The sequence below is a fragment of the Eptatretus burgeri genome, chromosome 3, assembly GCF_056783735.1.
Source record: "Eptatretus burgeri isolate ZD-2024b chromosome 3, Ebu_testis_v1, whole genome shotgun sequence".
Classification (NCBI taxonomy): Eukaryota; Metazoa; Chordata; class Myxini; order Myxiniformes; family Myxinidae; genus Eptatretus; species Eptatretus burgeri.
The window spans coordinates 7,423,097-7,446,232 of NC_140963.1; the positions used below are offsets into that span (position 1 = coordinate 7,423,097).

General features: G+C 37.8%; 1 protein-coding gene across 1 annotated transcript in view; it reads left to right on the forward strand.

Moving 5' to 3' along the window:
- The window catches only part of LOC147029352 (polyunsaturated fatty acid 5-lipoxygenase-like), a 184,645-nt gene that overhangs the window by 84,046 nt on the left and 77,463 nt on the right, over positions 1-23,136 (forward strand). The window contains exons 7-8 of the mRNA XM_085872352.1: positions 2,760-2,932; positions 7,320-7,466. Coding sequence (XP_085728478.1) covers positions 2,760-2,932; positions 7,320-7,466 — 320 coding nt within the window. The remainder of the gene's footprint in view (positions 1-2,759; positions 2,933-7,319; positions 7,467-23,136) is intronic.

Sequence of the window (23,136 nt, forward strand, 5' to 3'; positions counted from 1 at the left end):
GTTATCAAAACTTACCCATAACGTATTCAACGTGTGCCAGCGTTTTAGAAAAAAATTTTTAAAAATCGGCATACATTGGCTAAAACGTCAAGGTGTGACCGGGCCTTTAAGATTCTCAAGGTTATCACATTTGCGAAAATAAATTAAAGCCATGATCGCTGCCATCTCCAGGTGTATATAAGCATTGCAATGTACCCAGCGACAATATTGTAGTGGATGGTGGTGGAATAGCAGCTGATACTCGAATCATATCCAGGTTCTTCTTGATAACTCCATCTTTGCTCGTTACTACTTTGAGTTCCTCATTGGTCTTCCATTTCATTACAATTCCTTCAACGAGGAACCTTATTCGACTTTAATGCCCTGATGAAGCATCAACGAGTACAGAGACATGACAGAAGTAAATAGACATCATGATTTTTGAAGAATTTATTTATTGAACATTTGAAGTACATTTGATCCATTTTAATACATACATAAGTATTTGGTAGACTTGCTTTTTACAGATTTCAACACTTTTACTTTTTCAGGCTGAGAACTAGTAAGTTCTGAAATTTTCTCTTGTGTGATTTCTGCCCGGGCTTCCCACAAATGGTTTAGCAATTCTGCCCGTGATGTTGGCTTCCTGGACTTTTTCCGCACAGCTCGATCCAATATGGCTCAGAGGTGTTCAATGGGAGTACCTCCTGTGCAGCTTCCCTCCGCAGGGCAGCTCACCGGATGACGGGATTGGGGCAAAGCCTACAGGACCCCCAATCTTTGATGATAGGAGGGAAACCACGGGTAACATTCCTGGGTTAGATTGCGGGAGAGTGTGTCGGAGTGGTGCTGAGGTGCTGTCCACCAAACGGCGGTCTCCTTGGGTTAACCTGAAGCGGTCCCTTTGGGTGGGTGCCTGGAATGTCCTATCCCTAAGAGAGGATGATCACCTGTCTCTGTTATCATCTGAGCTCAAGCGTTTGGACATTGGTATTGCAGCACTCTCTGAGGTTCGGGGACCGGATTGCGGTGAGATAATGGTGGGTGTTTACACCTACTATTGGATTGGTCACTCTGATGGTTACCATACCCAAGGAGTTGCTGTAGCTGTGTCCAATAAGCTGACCCCAATGATAATTGTGGTAACACCGGTCAGCGAGCGTATTATGAGACGAAGCATTTGTCACTCCTGAGGGTGTAATTTCCCTGGTCTCTGTCTATGCTCCGACTGAGGTGAGTGATCTCACCGTGAAGGATGCATTCTACGCCACGCTCGAGTCTGTGGTTGATCAGTGCCTCAGACGAGACACACTTCTAGTCTTGGGAGCTTTCAATGCATCGACTGGAACTGATAGGGATGGTTAAGAGACATGAGTTGGTCCCCATGGGTCTGGAACTATGAACCAGAATAGCACTAAGTTCCTTGACTTTGCAAGAAGTCATGGACTTAGGGTGGCTGGTTCATGGTTTCATCATCCACAAGCTCATCGCTGGACTTGGTATTCCAACGCTCGCGGTGTGGCAAAGGAGATTGACCATGTCCTCATTGATGGTCGCTGGAGGATGATCCAGAACTGCAGGGTCTACCGGAGTGCTCAGTTCCTCAAAACTGACCACCGGCTTGTTGTAGCAACTCCAAAGCTGCACCTTAAATCCGGGAGAATGGTATCAGCCCAGCCGAGGCTGGATGTTGGCAAGCTCAAGGATGAGAGGGTAGCTGAGGAGCTTGCGAATAGGCTGAGTGGACATTTGGGGGGGGTCTGGCTGCTTTAGGGGGTCCTGAAGAGTTGTGGAGTGCCTTCAAGACCACTGTCCTTGATGTTGCCGGTGGATGTCTTGGAATTCACCGCAGGGCAAAGAAGAATTTTGTCTCTGAAGGGACACTGGATACCATTGACCAGATTCGCAGGGCCAGGCTGAATGGCAGAGCCAGCTGTTCAGGGAGCTGAGGCGTAAAACTGTATGTGCACTAAGGGTGGACAAGGAGGTCTATGTGCGAGGAATCTGCGAGGGGGAAGAGCATCACCTGTGGACAGGTGATTCTCGTCCTGCTTATAGGGGAATTCGCACATTGCGTTCATCCAAGCCCATCCCTCGGAGCACTGCAGTTAGAGCAGAGAGTGCTCGGCTCTTGACAGAGGAGTCTGAAGTGAAGGCCCGCTGGGCCGGTTACTTTGAGTGGTTGTACCAGGCTGATCCACCAGCTGCCGAATTGGACGTCAAGGGTGTTACAATCCCTGTTGCTGACCCTCCAATCAACTGTGGTCCACCTTCGCTTGTGGAAACACAGGTTGCGGTGAAACGGTTGAAACAGGGTAAAGCCCCAGGGATCTGTGACATCCATGCTGAACTTCAAGGCTGGTGGATCAGCATCTCACAGAGATGGGGATGGGCCAGGCATCTGCCTGGGGGATGGCCAGACAGAGGCTCCTGGAGTGCTGGTGGAAAGTGGACGCAGTGACGACACATTCTCCCTTCCTGACCTGACCTGAAAACTTGTCCGACATGATATCACCACATGACAGCCTTCTTGGTAAACCAACCTGCTCGATGGGATTATACCATCAAATCTTCATGTTCAGATTCCATATCATGTTCTAAGAATTTCTATTTCTGCTTGAACCAATGAAAAATGTTGATCTTTTATCTTATTTAAACTAAATCTCCATGGACACCTTTGAACTTTAAAGCATTAAAACATGCTTGGAAATGCTTTCATTAAAAAGGATGTAATAACATTTTTGTTAATCGATTTTGTGACATAATTCATAATGTTGCAGGCACAGTGATGAAGCGGTGGAAAGAAGATTCTTTCCTGGGATACAAGTACCGAAACGGTCCAAATCCATTTGTCCTGCAATGCTGCAAGGCTCCTCTTGACAAAATGCCGGTCAACGATACCATGGTGGCACCGAGCCTGAAACGTTCGCTCACACTGGAGCAGGAGATGCAGGTGAGGTGTTAGTAATCATCATCACAGTGTAGGTGAACAATGTGTTGAAAGGACTACAAAAAGATCCAACAGCAGCAAGAAAATATGAAGAAGGCAGGAACCCATTAACACCTCACTGTGCAGAAATGGCTTCGGTCAACGTTATTTTATGTTATAGCATACGAGCAAATACCACCCATCGCTTCGCTGATTGTTATACGAAAGGGGGGAGGAAGAAAAACGGGGGGAAGAGAGAGATAGGGGTGGGAGAGAGAGAGCAGGGAGAGTCAAGAGGAGGAGGGGAAAGGAGAGAGGAGGGAGAGGGAGCAAGGAGGGGTGGGGTAGCAAGGAGGTGCAGAAGAAGGGAAGACAGTGCGAGGTGAGAAGAAGGGAAGGCAGAGTTGTGGTGGAGCATTAATTACGATTCGTACTGTTTCATCAAAATGATTCTGCATAGAATAACAGTGAAGAAAGAAACAAAATAATGTTTGAATTCAATTTTCTACTGATCATACTATAAACACAGCCCGGAGACAAAACCGGCCGGACACATCCAGTCAAGCCGTCTGGACACAAACAATGCTTGGACACATCCGGAGACAAATTCCCGTCTGGACATAAATATAGCTCGAACGCATCCGGAGAGAAACACTGCCCGGACGCTTCCAGAGACAAACCGCACCCAAGCATGTCTAGGCACAAACACCACCTGGACGGGTCCAGGGACAAACACCGCCCATACGGGTCTGGGGACAAACACCGCCTGGACGGGTCCAGGGACAAACACCACCTGGATGGGTCCGGAAACAAATACTGTCCAGCCGCATCCTGGGACAAGCACCACTCGGCCACGGCCTGGGAAAAACACTGCCAGGACGCGTCGTGGGCCAAATATCGCCCAGACGTGTCCAGGGACAAACACCACCTGGATCCATCCAGGGACAAACACTGCCTGGACGCATCCAGGGACAAACACACCCAGATGCGTCGTGGGACAAATATCGCCCAGACCTGTCCAGGGACAAACACCGCCTGGATCCGTCAAGGGACAAACACCGCCCAGGCACATCCAGGGACAAACACAGCCTGGACGCATCCAGGGATTAACATTGCCTTGACACGTCCAGGGACAAACATTGCCCATACGCGTCCAGGGACAAACACAGCCCAGATGCGTCCAGGGACAAACACCACCTGGACGTGTCCATGGACAAACACTGCCCATACACGTCTAGGGACAAACACTGCCCAGACTCGTCCAGAGACAATCTCCCGTCCAGATATAAATACCACCCGGACGCATCTGGAGCCAATCTGTTCAGAGACAAACTTGCATCTGGAAACGAACACTGCCTGGATGCGTCCAGCGATAAACTCCCGTCTGGACATAAATACTGCCCAGACACATTCAGAGACGAACACCACCTGGATGCGTCCGGAGGCAAACACTGCCCGGATGCGTCCGGAGACGATCACCGCCCGGATGCATCCCGAGACGAACTCCCGTCCAGACACAAATACCTCCCTGACACGTTCAGAGACGAACACCACCCAGATGCATCCGGAGCCAAGCTGACTGGAGACAAACACCTGTCTGGTCATACACACCACCTGAATATGTCCAGAAAAAGACAGACAGACAGAGAGGGAGGGTGGTGAAGAGGGGAGGGGTGATTGAGAGAGTTGTGGGAGGAAGGTGCTGTGAGAGACAGACAGACAGACACAGACAGACACAGACAGACACAGACAGACACAGACAGACACAGACAGACACAGACAGACACAGACAGACAGACAGACAGACACACACACGCTGGAAGGCGACATGGGTGGTCGCTATATAATTGCATACTAGTCATACAGTTTTTGACGGATCGGGCTGAAAATGTTTGATAAAGAGGTTGATTATGGTCCGCATAAAATCGACTAAGCCGATTTTTGATTTTCGAAAAAAAAAAATCTAAAAATATTTTTCGGATTTTTTTCAAAAATTTCAAAGTCCCGTTGCTAGGCAACGCTGGCGTCCATAGCAACGGTGCTCAAACTATACAACTAATCCTGGTATGAACCTACCAGTCAAGTTTCATCAAAACTGGTTGACTCCTCTGGCCTCCAGAGCTGTCAATTACATATATACAGACAGACGGAAAACCTGAGAATCACGGTAGTCTCGCGACCACCCAATATATAGAGATATATCGAGATATATACAGAGATATGGAGACATATGGAGAGCTAAGAGAGATACCGAGAGATACGGAGACATACGGAGAGATAGGGAGATATATACAGAGGTAGGGGAGTCAGTAGAGTGAATATGTTGTGCTTTATGAAACACACACACACACACACACACACACACACACACACACACACACACACACACACACACACACTAATATCGGCAATTTTTTCGGGAATTGGCAGGTTTGAGTCAATGTGATTACCGATTGTAGTACATACTGCATTCAACCCTAAAACCTTGAATAGCTTACACCGATATATCTTCACCGAAATATCGCTTTCAGCGATATGTTCACAAACATTAATCTTTATAAACAGCTGCTATGCATGTGACGGGTGGAAAAAAATTGGGTTCGTAATTTAGAAAATCCCGTTAATGCAGCAAAATGCACAGAAATCAGGTGTGACTTCATAACAACTTGCTCAGGATGACGGAGCACGAACCATTCGCGAAGGATGAATGACGGAGCACGAACCATTCGTTAAGGATGAATGACGGAGCACGAACCATTCGTTAAGGATGAATGACGAAGCACGAAGCATTCGCTAAGGATGAATGATGGAGCACGAACCATTCGTTAAGGATGAATGACGGAGCACGAACCATTCGTTAAGGATGAATGACGGAGCACGAACCATTCGCTAAGGATGAATGACGAAGCACGAAGCATTCGCTAAGGATGAATGATGGAGCACGAACCATTCGTTAAGGATGAATGACGGAGCACGAACCATTCGCTAAGGATGAATGACGAAGCACGAAGCATTCGCTAAGGATGAATGACGGAGCACGAACCATTCGTTAAGGATGAATGACGGAGCACGAACCATTCGTTAAGGATGAATGATGGAGCACGAACCATTCACTAAGGATGAATGACGAAGCACGAACCATTCGTTAAGGATGAATGACGGAGCACGAACCACTCGCTCAGGATGACAGAGCACGGACCACTCACTCAGGATGACGGAGCATGGACCGCTCGCTCAGGATGACGGAGCACGAACCACTCGCTGAGGGTGATGCGGCACATATTTAATTGAGGACATGAACCAAAAAGTAAATATCAAAAACAACTGAATTACAGGAAAAGTTTAACAAACCATGCCACACCACCTGAGATCTTTGCCCAATTGAAATTACATGTTGCATGTGCTGCAACACAGAGAGAAGAGAATGACAAACCCTCCACCAACACTGACACCCGCAGCATTGATCTTTTGCCTCCATCTCCTTCCCCCATCATCATCTTCCTCCTTGACCCTTCACATCTTCCAATCAACAGCACCCACCTCCAACCCCCATCATCATCCTCCTCCTCGACCCTTCACATCTTCCAATCAACAGCAACCATCACCCACCTCCAACCCCCATCCTCATCCTCCTCCTCGACCCATTCACATCTTCCAATCAATAGCAACCATCACCCACCTCCAACCCCCATCACCATCCTCCTCCTCGACCCATTCACATCTTCCAATCAATAGCAACCATCACCCACCTCCAACCCCCATCATCATCCTCCTCCTCGACCCTTCACATCTTCCAATCAATAGTAACCATCACCCACCTCCAACCCCCATCATCATCCTCCTCATCCTCCGTACACATTTTCCGATCAACAGTGACCCTCTCCGGGATTTTAACGGACAGCACAACAAAATTCACTCGTTCGTACAAGTTATTGAAAAATCACGTTATTTTTCAAAATTTCGTTTTTCTTTCTTCATCATCTCTTGAATGGAGAGCCTGATTTTCCACAATCCAACTGTTTCGTTGGTCTATTAATGTTTTTTTTATTTATTTATGTTTGTGTACATATCGAGGTTCATGGAAGATCTAGAATTAGTACACTGAATGGAACTGGACACAACAGGACAAAAGAAACAGTTGAGAGATGTGGGAAAACACCAACGGCAGAGTTGAAGGCAAAGATAGAGGGAGACTCGGACAAACAATGGGTGTGGAGAGGAATGAGGGGCAGGAGAGGATGTTTGGGATGGACAAGAGGGACATAGAATGAAACACTCAGGAGGCAAAACTGGAAATTTGGATCTTTAAAGGAAAGTACATTCTCTCGTGTTTGCTAAGAAGCAGAAAATGAGGGTGGGGAGAATAGGAGAATTATTTATCTAAAATTTCAACTGAACATCTAATTTCCAGGAAGGAAACATCTACATTCTGGACTTCAAGATTCTTCACGGGATTGAGGTGGATTGCAAGATCCATCCAGACATGATGAACACTGCAGCCCCGATCTGTATGCTCTACTCCACACCTGAAGGAGAACTTCTCCCCATTGCCATCCAGGTACTTAATCAAAGTGCAAAAGGCCACCACCTGAAGCTTTGCTTTGCCAATATTGGCAGAAAACAATTGTTTCTTCATGACTTGGTTGATAATAATGCTTATGTTTTATAAACAGATAGGGCTCGAAGGATGGCCTCGAGGTACGCACACTCACCTGGGTTCGATTCCCGACCTAGCTATAAGCTGTAAGCCCGGTGTTTGGCAGGCAGGGGTGATTCATTAATGTGTGTGCCATCCCGTGGATGTACGTTGAGCGGGCGTCCTGTCTGTTAGTGTTAGTTTGTGACCATTAAAGATCCCATAATGTCCTTCGCGCATAGTATGTGAGCTATCGTCGAACCTCAGGTCTGCTCCACCGGTTCGTGAAGCCTCTGGCCATGCTTCCTCCCTGCTGACCCCACAAGAAAGGAGGGGTAATGGTGGCTGTGAAAGAAGAATAAATTCTAGAAATAGATAATGATTAAATCACCGGTTTACTTAAACCAGTCAATAATTTGCATCTATCTCCCTTGCACATTACCTGATGTGTCATCTTTTATCATATTGTAACAGCTGCGGCCCATTCCGGTTACTCGGTTCGAGGACCGTGGGTCGTGTTTAAACGACCGCAACCGCCAGCCAATTCCACAGCCCCAAGCAAATTCCCAGACCTGTTTGTCACATCACAGTACTCATTGGGACCATGCAATCAACCAAGTGATGCGCCGATATGTGCTCACGACCTTCCTAATCTGGCCGAGCAACTGTAGGTCATGAGTGCATTCTGAGCCAGATTGAGCCGAACAACACTGAAATCACCAAATGAGATGAAATTAGACCACACCGAGCAGAATCCAACTCCGAGACCAGGTATTTCAATTTAACAAATGAATGGCATCAGAGAACCATTACATGAAGCAATAACAATCAGAAAACAATAAACAAAGAAAAATGAATCAGAAAATAGATAACAGTTTTAACTCTTACCACCCTCAAACAAACCAAACGTCACAGATGTCTTCACGGTTTTGTCTTCCATGTACTTTATTCTTGGCGAGCGCATGAACAGGTGCTCGCCAACAATACAATGCAGAGAATACAAATAACAATGTCGAGAGGTCGATCTCAAATACGGTGGCGAGCTGTGCAGGAGTCATGGAGCAGAGTTTGACGCAGTTGTCGCTCCCACACGTCAACGTCTCTCGATCTTTGAGATGTGCCGCCAACTGACCACCGCATGAGATAATTTTTTTAACAGCAAATATATCACAGCACATCCTTGGTTCATATTAGTACATTAATTCCCCCTTTACAACCCCGAGACCCATTAAGACCACGAAGACCCTGCATAACCCCGAAGACCAAAAAGACCTTGAGGACCCAAATGACATTTAAGTCCTTGAAGACCATTTAGACCCCTAAGATGCTATAGACCCCGTTACCCTGAAGAACCTGAAGAACCCTGAAGACCTGAGACTCCTTTCTACCCTTTATACCTTCACACCTTTCTGACCTTTTAATACCCTGTGGACCCCTTTGAACAATTCCAACCCTTTAGACCTTAAATTACATTCTCTAGAGTCTAGACCCTTTCAACCTTTTAAGATCCTTTAAACCATTTTGACCTTTTTGATCCATTCGACCTTTTCAGACCTTTTGACCTTTGCAGACCTTTAACCTTCACAAATCTACAACGAGACCATTTAAGCCTTTCATTTGCAATCATTGACCATTCATTGAGGATGTCCTTCCATTTATTTGCCATGCAAAATACAACACACAAAACAAGTCCTGGTGAGGATCTGGTGAGGGTCGTGTGTGTGTGTGTGTGTGTGTGTGTGTGTGTGTGTGTGTGTGTGTGTGTGTGTGTGTGTGTGTCCGTGCGCTCGCAGCGCACACATGATGACACAACACACACACACACACACACACACACACACACACACACACACACACACACACACACGATTAGTGCCTTTTCGCGGGACAACCATGATTCAAAGAAAGATGTCAAGATTGTTTCACATGAATTTTCGAATTCACTGACTTTTGAACGAAACAGAAAAGAGCATACGATGATTCATTCGGTGTCCACAAACTTTCTCAAGCCTGCATTCCATCTCTGGCACACTGGGGCCATTTTATACTCCATTTACAGCTCATTTACAGCCACATGACAGAACATCCAATTTTAGGAGTGCACAGATAAAGCCACGCCACCGTTATTGAGGTTCCTTTCTTTCTTTAGCCACATCTGCCATGATGTATGGTTAATTTAAGCAGACCAGCAGAGTACCCGCGCGAACGGGCAATCCTGGTCCAAGCATGCAACACGTTCTTTGGCCACATCAGTAGGGAAAGAATACTGGTTCTGGCTCACTTTTCCCCATGTAAATGAATGGGTGATTTTCAGCCATGAAATTTTTCTTTTTTTTCCCCTAAAAAAATAAATCCCCTTTTTAGCCCAAGGTATATTTATTTGTCTCCCCTTTTAACCTGGAGCCTGGTGTTGGCTTAGTGGTTAGGGTGGCGGCTTGGGATCCCAGGGTCCTGAGTTCAAGCCCCGTTGGCTGCTGAATTAACACCAGGGGGTTGACTCAGCCTGCCATCCTTCCGAGGTCGGCGAAATGAGTGCCAGTGTACTGGTCCCGGTGTATGCCCCGGATAGAATAGGTGTACCATATCCCTGTGTGTCGTAAGAGGCGACCAGGGTTGGCGTCAGGAAGGGCATCCGGCCATAAAACATTGCCTCAAGAAAAAGCCAAACCCCTGCACAGCAGGGAAAAATGGCTGTAAAAACGGTCATTTTTTTATTTCCCCTTTTAACCTAGGGGCTCTCTATTCAAATAGCCCATACAACAAGATAAAGATTTGTTAAAGGTGATTCTAAAGAAATATCTGAAACGCCTAAGCCCCGGGGCACTCTCTATTCAAATAACCCATACAACAAGATAAAGATTTGTTAAAGGTGATACGAAAGAAATATCTGAAACGTCTAAGCCTCGGGGCACTCTTTATCAAATAACCAATGCATATTGTTTAGCTCACTCATTGAACCTATAAACATTTGTTCATTCTCAAATTCCTTCAATAGTTTAATTTTCTTTGCACAATAATCCCCATCTAAAATATTGAAAAACAAAACATTTGAATCTTTATATTTTTTAAGATACCCCTTTTGTGCCATTACGAAATGATAAACTTCTCTAAATGATCTCATCTGACCACCTCCTGAGTTGCATATCATTTTGATATTGTAGTAAATTATTTTTCCATTGTTCAATTGATAACCATCAAATTTTTCAGTCCATTCAAACATATTTATTATTTTCTTTACATCCTCTAACTTATTGGTTTTTAAATTGATTCGCATATTTGTTTTATTTACCTTTGTTTTAGATATTTTTTCAATAAGACTTATTTGATATTTTTCACATTCATTATGTTTTCCATTTATATACCAAGACTGAGATTTTCTCCACTCTTTAGTTTGACTAATACTTGGTTCGACCATTTATATATTGTGAAAAACGCAGCGGTAGCCCTTAAAAACCCCAACCCATCTTCCCATCGTTAAAACTTGTGTCCATATGGAACACAATCTATTCTATTCACTCTATCATACAATACCCATATGGAACACAATCTATTTTATACACTCTATCATACAATATCCATATGGAACACAATCTATTCCATTATCTAAAATAAATCTCTTATCATCAAAGGCTCCTAATGCCTTTTTATTTACTTCTTCACTATATATCTTATGTTTATAACTTCTTATTGTATTCATTTTCCTATATTCTTCTTTCTTATTCATCAAACAATTATAATAATTTCTAAAAGTTATTGATTTCTTTATTACATATTTCTTTATTCCCTTTAACCTTTTATCAATCTGATCACCATACTTATAAGCATATGCCTTTGCTCTCAATCCAATAAACTCACTCATTACTTTTCCACCCAACTCATCCTTAAACTTGCCAATAACCTTTTCATTCTTTTTGAAAATAACTCACTCTTCTTACTAAAATTACTTGTATCATATACTCCAATGTTTTTCTTCATATCTTTATAAACATCGTCAGTTTTTATATCTAGAATAAAACTATCAGTGTCCATATACAACAATGAAGCATTTTCACCATACTCTTTCTTTAAATCATTATACAAATAATCATACATCAATATCTTTGATAAATCAAGAACTGCTGTTCCAATATAAATTGGTTTATCCATGACAATACTTTCCTTTTTCATATGAATAGCAGAAAAGTTCTCTGAAAAAACCTCTTCTCTCTCAAAACTTGGTTTATTTATCAATCTAGAAGCTTCTTTCCAAGATGTTGCAAATCTAATGTTTTGCCTGTTTCTAACATTCTCCATTGTCTTTCCAAAGACAGCATTATTCATCAATTTATAGAATTCCCCTTCAAATTTTACTTTTGTATTTGTTCTCATATCTGTATTGAATTTAATATACTTTTTCATCCAAGGACTTTGTTTAAATTTTAAAACTCTATGAATTTTAGCTACTCTCAACCCAGCAGATAAATATTGTCTCAAGTTCCTTTGATGCAAAACATATCCCTCTTTATCATAGAATGTTGTTAATAACTTTTCTGTTGATTTGCCTTTAATATTAAAACTTTTATGATAATCACTGAACCATTCTTTCTTTGGGGTTTCTTTCTCACATGCAAAAGGAAGGTCTTTATGCTTATTATGAAGATCACTCGGGTACTTCAAATCAACTTCAAAATAATAACCTTCTTCTTTGTCATTCAATTTCTCTTGAGAAGAAATAACAATATTCATCAAAGCCTTTTCATAATCCTTTTCTTCCACCCACTCTAATTTACCATAAGGCAGAGATTGAGACATTGCCCATCCATACAAATTATTAGCATCAAAGTACATCAAATAATTACTATCTTTTTCACTCTCATAATTTGGAAGATATTTATTATTTGCTTTAGCGTGTGTGTTTATTAGTGTGTGTGTGTTATTACACATAAAACATATATACACTTTATTAGTGTGTGTGTGTTATTATTGAACATACTTGTGATATTCCACCTCTCTTAGACTTCTCAATCATCAAAAGCATATCTACATCACTGACTAAATCTATATCTTGTTTTGTCATTTTCAACATTGCACTCCAAGCTAAACCAGGAGCTGTGAAATAGTGGGCAGGATCTAATCCATAACAATTTTTATTATGACAGAGTGATCTAAAAGCTTCAAACACATCAGCTAACAATAAAACATCTGTTTTTAGATACAAATCATGATATTCTCCAAGGTTCTTTATCTTAAATATTTTCCAAATTTCTTGTGCGTGTTTATATTCCTTATCACTTATCTCTTCTTCATAAAGGTTATTATAGAAACTATAACCATAAGGATAAATTCCCTTACTTGTAAGAATTTTCTCTTTACTTTGAATTTCATTCCTTGTTTCAATTTCCTCTCTAGTTAGAATTCCCTCTTTAATCAGAATTTCATCTATAATCAGAATTTCCTCTTTAGTTAGAATTTCATTCTTTGTTCGAATTTTCTGTATAATTAGAATTTCATCTTCAGTAAGAATTTCTTCATTCATTTCCTCATTAATTAGAATTTCCTCTTTACTTTGAATTCTCTCTTTAATCTGAATTTCCTCTTTAGTTAGAATTTCCTCTTTTGGAAAGAATGAATTAAGATTTGGAAAAGAGCCCGTGGAGCTTAGATTTGATGCGAGGTTGGCTAGTGGCGTTCCCATAAACTTGTAAGAATCAAGAAACCTTATACGAGTTATAGGTTTTGTGAATATCATTTTTGTAAATGAAATATACTTTTGACTTGTGTTTGTTATGGCAGAAATATTCCCTGGTGTTTTTGAAAGTTCATTTATAAATAGATGTGTATCATAGTTGGCGCTGTTGTGAAGAAAGACTGGAATAAAAGAAGGTAATTTATAATTAAGATTACAACAGGAATGAGCGGGACCTCTATATTTACCAGTAAGATGACAATGATCCCTAACTTTAGACTCCTCAATTTCCTCCTCACAAATATGACAGATATTGTTCTTTCTAAATTCTAATTTTTCTTCTATGGTTAATTTCATCGGTTCATTTGTTTCTTTCATTAATTTAGTTAGTCTTATACAATCCTTTTCTAATCGTTTTACAAACTCTTGTGAAGCATTTTTTCCACTATACTGTTCAAGTTTATTATACTTTTCTCCAACAGATGATTTGATATAATAACAGAAACCACAAGGAATATGTTTTTGATATTTATTTGTATATGGTTCTTTTGGATTAGGAGAAGCAGTATTTATCTTTTTAAGGATACATTCAAAATCAGCGTATATCACAAATGGGTGCATGATAGATTTATTATAATCTTCAAAAGAAATCTTTTCACCAGGTTTAGGCATTGTAATTACAGCTGATTTATGATTACTACAATATTTTGAATGTTGTTCTAATCGTTCTTTTGTATGAAATGAATTAAGACATCGCTTACAAGGATATATTTTGTTTGCTGTTCTGAATACCTGAGAAGAGATTAATCTTGATAAATTATTGATGTATGTGTAATGTGAATTCTTTCCAACACTAAAATATAAAAGATCAATGTGTGTTTCTTCATTTTTATAGTTGTTTGAAATTTTTAATATTTGAACTTTGTTTGTATCCGTTAATCCATATACATTAATAGAAAGATTATTCTTTTTCTCAAATTTAGGAATATCTGTTAGTGGCATTGGGAATTTAAAATCTTTAATGTCCAAGGTATTCTCATATTTCATATATTGTTTTACTCTTTCTGAATTACATTTTGGTGGATGAAAGTGAGCAAGAACAGACCAGAGAAAACATTTATTATCATTGTTCTTAATATTAACAACTGCCTTCTTTCGTTTTATTTCTTTTGGTAATTCAATATAAGAAGAAGCTTTAAGAGGGTTTGATTTTAGAATGTGTATATCTAAAAAGATGATTTTTTTAATATTGAATCCACTTCTTACCACTGTATTATCAACATCCTCCTCTTGTCTTGATAGTTCTTCATAAACCCCACTATTCAAAAAATCTTGAAATGATGTTATAAAATGAAGATCTGTCCTCATATAAGGAGTTTGTTCTTCATCTTGTCTTTTCATATTCATTTTCACTCCCATATAAAACTTTAAAGTTTTCATTTCTTTTAATGTCTTTTTAATAAATTTTTCAACATCAGGTTTCACTATTTCAATTGATTCAACTATTGATGATGGACCGGGTTCTCCAAATTGAAAAATCCTGATTTTTATATGCCCTTTAAATGCCCCATCAGTGTTTTCAATATAATAGTCTCCCTTTACTTTAAACTCATTTTTCTTGTGTTTTTGTGATTGAAGATGCCTATTATAACTACTCTTCAAAACATCCTTTGAGCAGGTATCAATTTTTTCTTGATGATGTTTTTTCTTTTCTTGATGATTTTCTTGATGAAAATTTCGTTTATTTTACAGGTGAATCTGTGCTTAAACTAAAATTTTCTTGGTGAAAATTTCGTTTATTTTACAGGTGAATCTGTGCTTAAACTAAAATTTTCTTGATGAAAATTTCGTTTATTTTACAGGTGAATCTGTGCTTAAACTAAAATTTTCTTGATGAAAATTTCGTTTATTTTACAGGTGAATCTGTGCTTAAAACCATTTTATCCTCCAACTTTTTCACTTAATAAATACAATGTTTCAAGACACAAAAGACAAGTTTCAATCAATCTCTTCATTTGTTAAAGATGCTGAGAAATATGTCAAGGATGTAAAATTGAACAAAGATAAATATAACAACTATTGGATAAAAACAATTATGGTGGATATGATGAGTTCTTCAATTTACTTCAGTGGAAGGGCTTTTAGTATACCTGGAAGAACATCAATTAAGGTATCTCTAACAAAAGTTTCTCCTCTCCTTCTGGCAATATATTCAAAACTAGAAAAAGCAATGAAACAAGAAAAGGTATCAAAAAATAAAAACCTTATGGATGAAGCTTAAGAAAGAAAAGATAAGACCATCTGTAATATGCAAGGAGAAATTTGTATTTTTTTCAACAACCCTAAAGATATAAATCCTGATAAAATAAAGGATGTTAATATATCAGGTGAAATGACATTTCGTTCAATTGTAGTTAAGGATCATTTTAAAATTACCTTTAATATAAAAAATGTAGCAGTTGAATCTGTTAATGAAAAAATGTATATCGATATCGATGGTAATGTTTTTTCTACTAATTAAATGAGTCAATATTCAACTGAAGATTTTGAAGATTATGAGAGTGATTATGATACCGAGAGTTTGCATTCAAACGATAGTTATGGCACCGAGAGTTGGTGTTCAAATGATAGTTATGAAAGTATAGATGATTCTGAAAGTATCGAAGATGATATCGAAGATGAATTTCAGTTTAAGTAAAGTTTTACTTTATAAATATGAATAGTTTACTCGATTTTGAGCCTCTTGAATTCCATGATTCTCCATATGACAAATTTGAGAATTGCCCTGCGTGTGAAAGACGGGGATTAAACACAGAGTCAAAAGCCTATAAACAATGTATATTCTGTGATTATCTTCTAATTAATGATAATCAAAAATATAAAAAGGAAAATAATTCTTTTCGATTTACACCAAAAATGAATTACTTTACAAGATTGATTAGAGAAATGAATGTAAAGTATGAGGGTGATAACACACCTTTCCTTACAAGGGAAGAAACTGAACGTATTAGAGAAATGTTCAAAGGATTGTTGTTATATATTATTCATGGATGTGATTTTCAGGGAAATATCAACACAAGATATTGCATAAATAAAATAATGGATTATCTTGAAATTAAACCTGAACTTAGGATAAAATATAGAATTTCGAAAAAAGCCAATAATAAATTAAATAACCTGTTTTCCAAATATATAAATGAATGATTTTTTACCCATTTGGGAAAATAAGATAAAATTTGACAACCATAAAAATCTCCCAAATTCATTAAGATGCCTCATAGTTGGTTCAAGTGGATGTGGAAAAACCTGCTTACTTTTAAAGATGCTCCTCACTCCCAACTTTTTAGATTATGATAATTTAATAATTTTCACAAAGTCGAGTTTTCAACCAGAGTATCAACTACTCTCACAAGGTTTTAATGCTGGTCTTCAAAAAGAAGATATAATCGGTTTATTTAAACTTCAAAAAAACCTAAATGATTTTAACATTGAAGATATAATACAACTATTTTGTGATACACAGAGATGTAAAAAGAAATCAAAACCGATAACTTGTATTCTGAGTGATAATACGGATGATATACCGTCTCCCCAAGATTTGGATAAATCCAAAAAGAACCTCGTTATCTTTGATGATTGTGTTAATGAGAGAAACCAAACGGTAATGGACAACTACTACACAAGAGGGAGACATTCTTCTTGTAATTGTATTTATCTTAGTCAATCGTACTTTCAGCTTCCTCGTCGTTCCATCAGAAACAATGCTATTTTATTCAAGTTAAATTCAATAGATATAAACAATTTTTGGAGAGACAATTGTTCTACATTATGTAGTAAAAAGGAATTTTTACTTTTATTTTATTCAAGTTAAATTCAATAGATATAAACAATTTTTGGAGAGACAATTGTTCTACATTATGTAGTAAAAAGGAATTTGGGGATTACATGAAACACACGTCTGAAAAATATAAATATATTGTTGTGAAACAAGATGAGATATTAAATGATATTTTTCAATAAATAAATGGATGCGAAAGAAAGAGCAAGAAGATTTAGGGAACATCAAGAGTTGGTTTCAAAAGTTGTAAAACAGCAGGAAGACATAAAGAAGAAACGCAGACAGAAACTAACGGGCGAAGAAGCATTTGAAAGAAAACAAGAGAAATTTTTTAAACCACTTTTAAAAACTTCCCAAGGAAAAATGAAAGATGTTTCCACAGTTCCCACAGTAGAATATACTCCTAAAAAACTTCAAATGTTAAAAGATTTCAGTCAAATGTCGGAGGAAGAATTAGAGCATTTAGGAGAATTAGAATATGATGAGGAAGGTTTATTTCAACAACTGGAAGAGATTAATCGACCCCCTGATTATATTGTGAATGCTCTTCAAAACAATGAATATTCAGCGGATTCAAAAACCAAAGCAGGACTCATTCCAACAGAACAATCAGCAATATTTCATCTTGTTCAAGAAAAGGTATTGATATTTAATGATGAATTAAGGTTCTTGGGTTCTGCTCAACCCCCTGTTAAACTAACTCCGAGATTAATGTTTCTTCTCACAAAAGATGGAAGACAAGGTTCAACTGTGAGGGATGAATCAAAGTATATTGATAAACCATTGGATATGGAAAATAATGATGATAGAGTATATATTGATCTGCTGAACACTCTAAATTATAAGGTTATTCTTTCTGGTAAAAGTAGGAAGAATGAGAAGGAGAAACACATTATTCAGGCTTTAAGTATCCTTGGTTCAGGTGTTAGTTTTCTTCCAAATGACCCATCGCAATTAGTTAATAGACTGTTATTGTTGTTAGGCAGTAAGAAGGCTGGAAATTACAATTGTTTTAATGAAGCATCAGCCATTTTAGACCAGTTGATGAACATGAAAATAATTAATAAATATCAATATAAAGACATTTTATCTCATATTAAATAAGATGAGAAGCACAATCCTTAGTTTCAATTTCACAACAAGCGACCACACATCTTCATTCCCATACCCACTACAACTTGACACAACAAAAGAATATGAGGCATCTTTATTGTCCATGGAAACTGATAATACCTTATTTAATATAACTGATAAAAATGACAAGTTTAGTTATAATCCGGGAAGTGGATACAAAACGATAACAGTCTCACCCAGAGCATATGAGATTTCTCAAATATCTTCCGAAATTGCTCGTCTTATGAAAGAACAGGGTGATGAACCAAAAAATATTGTTATAAACATTCAAAAACATACTTCAAAATCAACGATTAAAGTTAAAAATAACTACAAGGTTGATTTCACAATTGATAATTCATTTAGAGAGTTATTGGGTTTCTCCTCAAAAAAGATTGAAACTAATGGGACGTTTTACAGTGATAATGTCATTCAAATATCCTCAGGAATAAATTCGGTGTTAATTCACTGTGATTTGATTGATGGTGCTTATAATGATGGGAAAAAAACAAATACAATATTTTCATTCAGCGCATACTCAACCCCAATTGGTTATAAATTCAATATGGAACCCAAAAATTTGGTTTATCTTCCTGTGTCAGGAAAAACCATACACAGAGTAAATTTTAGGATAACCGACCAAGATAATCGTGTGATTTCTTTTAATGGAGAAGTTATATCCATCAGAATTCACCTTCGTGAAGTTTTCCAATAAATAAATACGATGGTTATTGTGAGGAAACACGAGTTGGGAAAATATAAAATAATTACAGGGGATGGGATGTTCCTTTCCCCATACTACAAGGGTGAAGGTATGTATCTTGGTCGAGGATACTATAAACCTAAGAGACAAAGGGGTGTTGGACATCAATTTAGAGGAGATGGGATAATTGATACTCTCATGGGTATTGGTTCAACTATTCTTAAACATAAAGATCTAATTGGTTTAACTGCTTCTGCTGTGGGAAATGTAGCAGGTGCCGTAAAGAGTATAAAAGATGCTCAGAAGGAATCTCATAAATTACAAGCAATAAAAGAAATTAAGAAAGGCAAAACTCAGTTGTCCCCCCAAGAACGACAGAAAATAATTCAAATACTTGGATCAGGGTTTCAAAAGTTTTAACATCTTTTTTTCCTAAATAAATACAAGTATGGAAGCAATTGATAGTATCTATGATTTGGATGATACTATTATCATCTCAAACTCCACTAAAAAGAAGATTACTTCAAGGTAAATGCAATAACTGGAACAGACTGGAATACGAATGGTACAAAAAGTTTTGAAATAAATAATCAACAAACCTATTTGAATCTCTCCGAAAGTTTCTTGTTGTGTAAATTTAAATTCACTAAAGCTGGGAATAATACAAACGCTACACTTGTAAATGATTTCTTCTGGAAAATGTTTGATAGTGTGCGTTTGTATATTGGGACACAAGAAGTTGAAGCGGTTGATTATGTCTCTGCTGTATCTGAAATGATAAAATTTACACTCTATACATTCAGTGATAGAATGGGAAAGGGGTCTGCCGAAGGTTTTATTCCTGATATGTCAACGGGAACAAACACAGACCCTGGATATACTCAAAGGAAAGGAATGTATGATGATGATACAAAAGCAGAAAATAGTTTTACTGTGGCAGTTCCTCTTAAAGGTATATTTGGATTTTGTGATCATGATAAAGTTCTGTATGGTCTTAAAATTAGATTTCAACTACAGAGGAATGATAATGAAAATCGATTGCTTTTTGGTGTTGGTAGTGCTTTTGGTGAACAGAATAAATTTGTAATTGAGGAGATGAGTTGGTATATCAGTGAATATACTCCTAATCTTAAAACAGAAGAGATGTTGAATCGAAGACTTAACTCAAAGAAACCACTCAGTGTATCATACCTCAAAAGAAGATGTCAACACGTTAAACTCAATCAAACTACTTACACGTGGAATTTGGGTGTTCTGGAAGGAAAGCCACGATATCTGTGGATCATTTTTAAAAAGCCAGATGGTGATACTGCGACTGATAAGAATAATGCATTGAGTGATAATGCTAAGGTGAAACAACTTCGCGTTTCTCTAGATGGAACATTTTACCCACGAGATAGATTGGAAATTAATTGGGAAAAAAATGATTTTGCTGAAGCATACAAGTCTTACCAAAAGGTGTGTGAAAGTAATGGAAATAAAGAACCTATTTTGGATATGACAGCATTTAAAAGTTTGTATACAATCTATGCGTTTGACCTGAGCGCTCAAAAGGAAACTATAAAGTGTAATCGAGTGGATACTTCCCTATACATTGAAAGAGGAGAGAGTGAAGAAGTTGATACATATTGTTTGCTTTTGGAAGAAACAGAATTGCAGATTAATACAGATCATGGTGTGATGATTAGTCTCACATAATTTTTTGTTAAATAAATGAGTGGCAAAGTACCAACTGGGGTATATGTTAATCAAATCAATCTTCATAAACTATCATCTTGTGTTCAAAATCAAAAGCCTTGTACGATTAACGTTAATACAATTCAGAGAAAAGGAGCAGTAAGAATTGATGTTTTTCTCACAAGAGAACAGGTTAAAATCTTGAATGACACTGGCTCACTTAAAATTAAAATGACAAAACCAATGTTGAAAAAATATTCAATAAGAGAGACGAGTGGAGGATTTCTCCCATTTCTAATTCCTTTATTTGCTGGTTTAAGTGCGGTTGGAGCATTGACGGGTGGTATTTCAACAGCGGTGAAAACTGCCAACGAAAGGAAGGCTCAACTCCAGGCTCAAAAAGAATTGGAAAGACATAACAAAGAGTTGGAGAAACAAATTAGTGGAAGTGGTGTAATTGTAGATTTTGCTGAAAAACTTGAAGGTCTGCCTGATAAAGCGAGATTGTTAGTTGGAGATATGCTTTCTTCTATAGCACAAGCAGGTGTAAAATTAACGAAAAGAGGTAATGGATTATATCTTTCTAATAAATAAATGAGCATTGATGAGTGGTTGAAAGAATTTGGAAAGAATACAACATCAAATTTACAACTTGTCAAATATTGTAAGAAATTAAAAATTCATAATGTGGTTATTTGTATGAGAGATGAATTAACAAATGTGCCGAAACATACAAAGAATATTATTATGAACTTAGAAGATAATAATGGGAACGGTTCTCATTGGGTTTGTATTTTTAATAGTCAAGACAAATATTATTTTGATAGTTTTGGTCTTCCGCCACCTGTTGAAGTCATAAAATTCTTACAGAATGGTGTTTATCAAACATTTCAAGTCCAAGAATTAAATTCCAAGTGTTGTGGTCAATTATGCCTATATGTGTTATTTCAACTCAACAAAAATAAAAAAAATTTGATATTATTTTTAATCTAATATAAATGACTTATGTTGGTAAAGATGGTTCTATCTTTGGTGTATCTCAAGAACTGGATATTGATTTATCAAATTATTACACAAAGGCACAGGCTGAACGACATAAATATAATATAACCAAAAATATTAACATGAAAAATGCTTATAAATTAAAAAATTATCCAACCCCAACTGAAGCGAATGACTTGGTGAGATTAAGTGATTTATCACAATATATATACTTAAATAAAACGGCTGTGTATTCCAAAGATACAGAAGTGTTGATATTATCTCCAGGTCATACAGAATTCACAGTTCGAATTAAAATAAATTTTTATAAAGAAGGGCGTATCGTTTGTATGAGAATAGAACAATGGGGGTATGATATGAATGATTTAGGGTATAATTGGTCATTTAAAATTAACCTCGAAGACCTGGAACAATTAAATCAGTCTCGTAAGGAAGAATATTATCCACTTGGTATCGAGAATGAGTTTTGTGGGGCTACGATTAGTAAACAACAAATAAAATAATTTAATAAGGGTAAATATAATAATGGTTTTGCCCTTGTTTATCTCATGAAAACAGAAAAAACAGGATTATATATAATAAGTAAGGAAATACAAAATGATTTAACTATGGGAAGATGGGGAGGTGTTTCGTGCCATAATATTATTCTAACATATATTTCTAATACATAAATGACAGCAAGAAGGCTTCAAGAAAATTATCATTTCTGTGTTCAAGCATACCTTCAAGAAAAGGGTATTCGGTATTTTAATAAATATGTTCTACAACATAAGAATGAGGTATTTTCAATAAAAGATTGGCATTATGCTGATGTTGATAAACCGACAACTTTAGATTTAATTAGAATGTTAAATAATGAAAAAATTATAAAGTTAAGAAAAGGTAAGGCTCTTTTAGAAATTCAAAAGAAATTTTATTGGTTTCCTGTTGTAAAAAAATTATTTTGGATACAGGAATAACAAGAAATCCTGATGAATATATGTATAATATTCTATGGGGTGTAAGCGATTCAAGGATAGTAAGGGATGAGGAAGGAGTTGAAGAAGAGAGGGAAGAGGAGGAAAAGGAGAAGAGAGAGAAGGAGGAGAGGGAGAAGAAAGAGAAGGAGGAAAGAGAGAAGAGAGAGAGGGATGAAAGGGAGAAGAGAGAGAGGGAGGAAAGAGAGAAGAGAGAGAGGGAGGAGAGGGAGGAAAGAGAGTGGATGAATAAATATCAAAATATGGAAACCAGTGAGATTCAAAAAAGAATAGGGGTATTACAGAAAATAACTCAACCCACCGAGGAGGAAAACAAAGAATTGATAAGTCTATTTACAATACTTTCGACAAGACTATTGACATCGAGAAGACATGTATTTTAATTCAAGTTTTTCATTTTTTTTTTTCTTAAATAAATGGGGGAGAGAGTGAAGGCATTTCTAAGGATTCTTTATGTTTTAAAAATTAAGATTCAAATGTGCATGTTGGAAACTAAAAAGGTTTTTGCACTCTGCAGGAATTTTTCTCATAAATAAATGAGTTATTGTCTCAAATGTAAAAAGAAAACTAATACTAAAAATATTTCATATATTAAAAGTAAAAATAACAGGGTTATA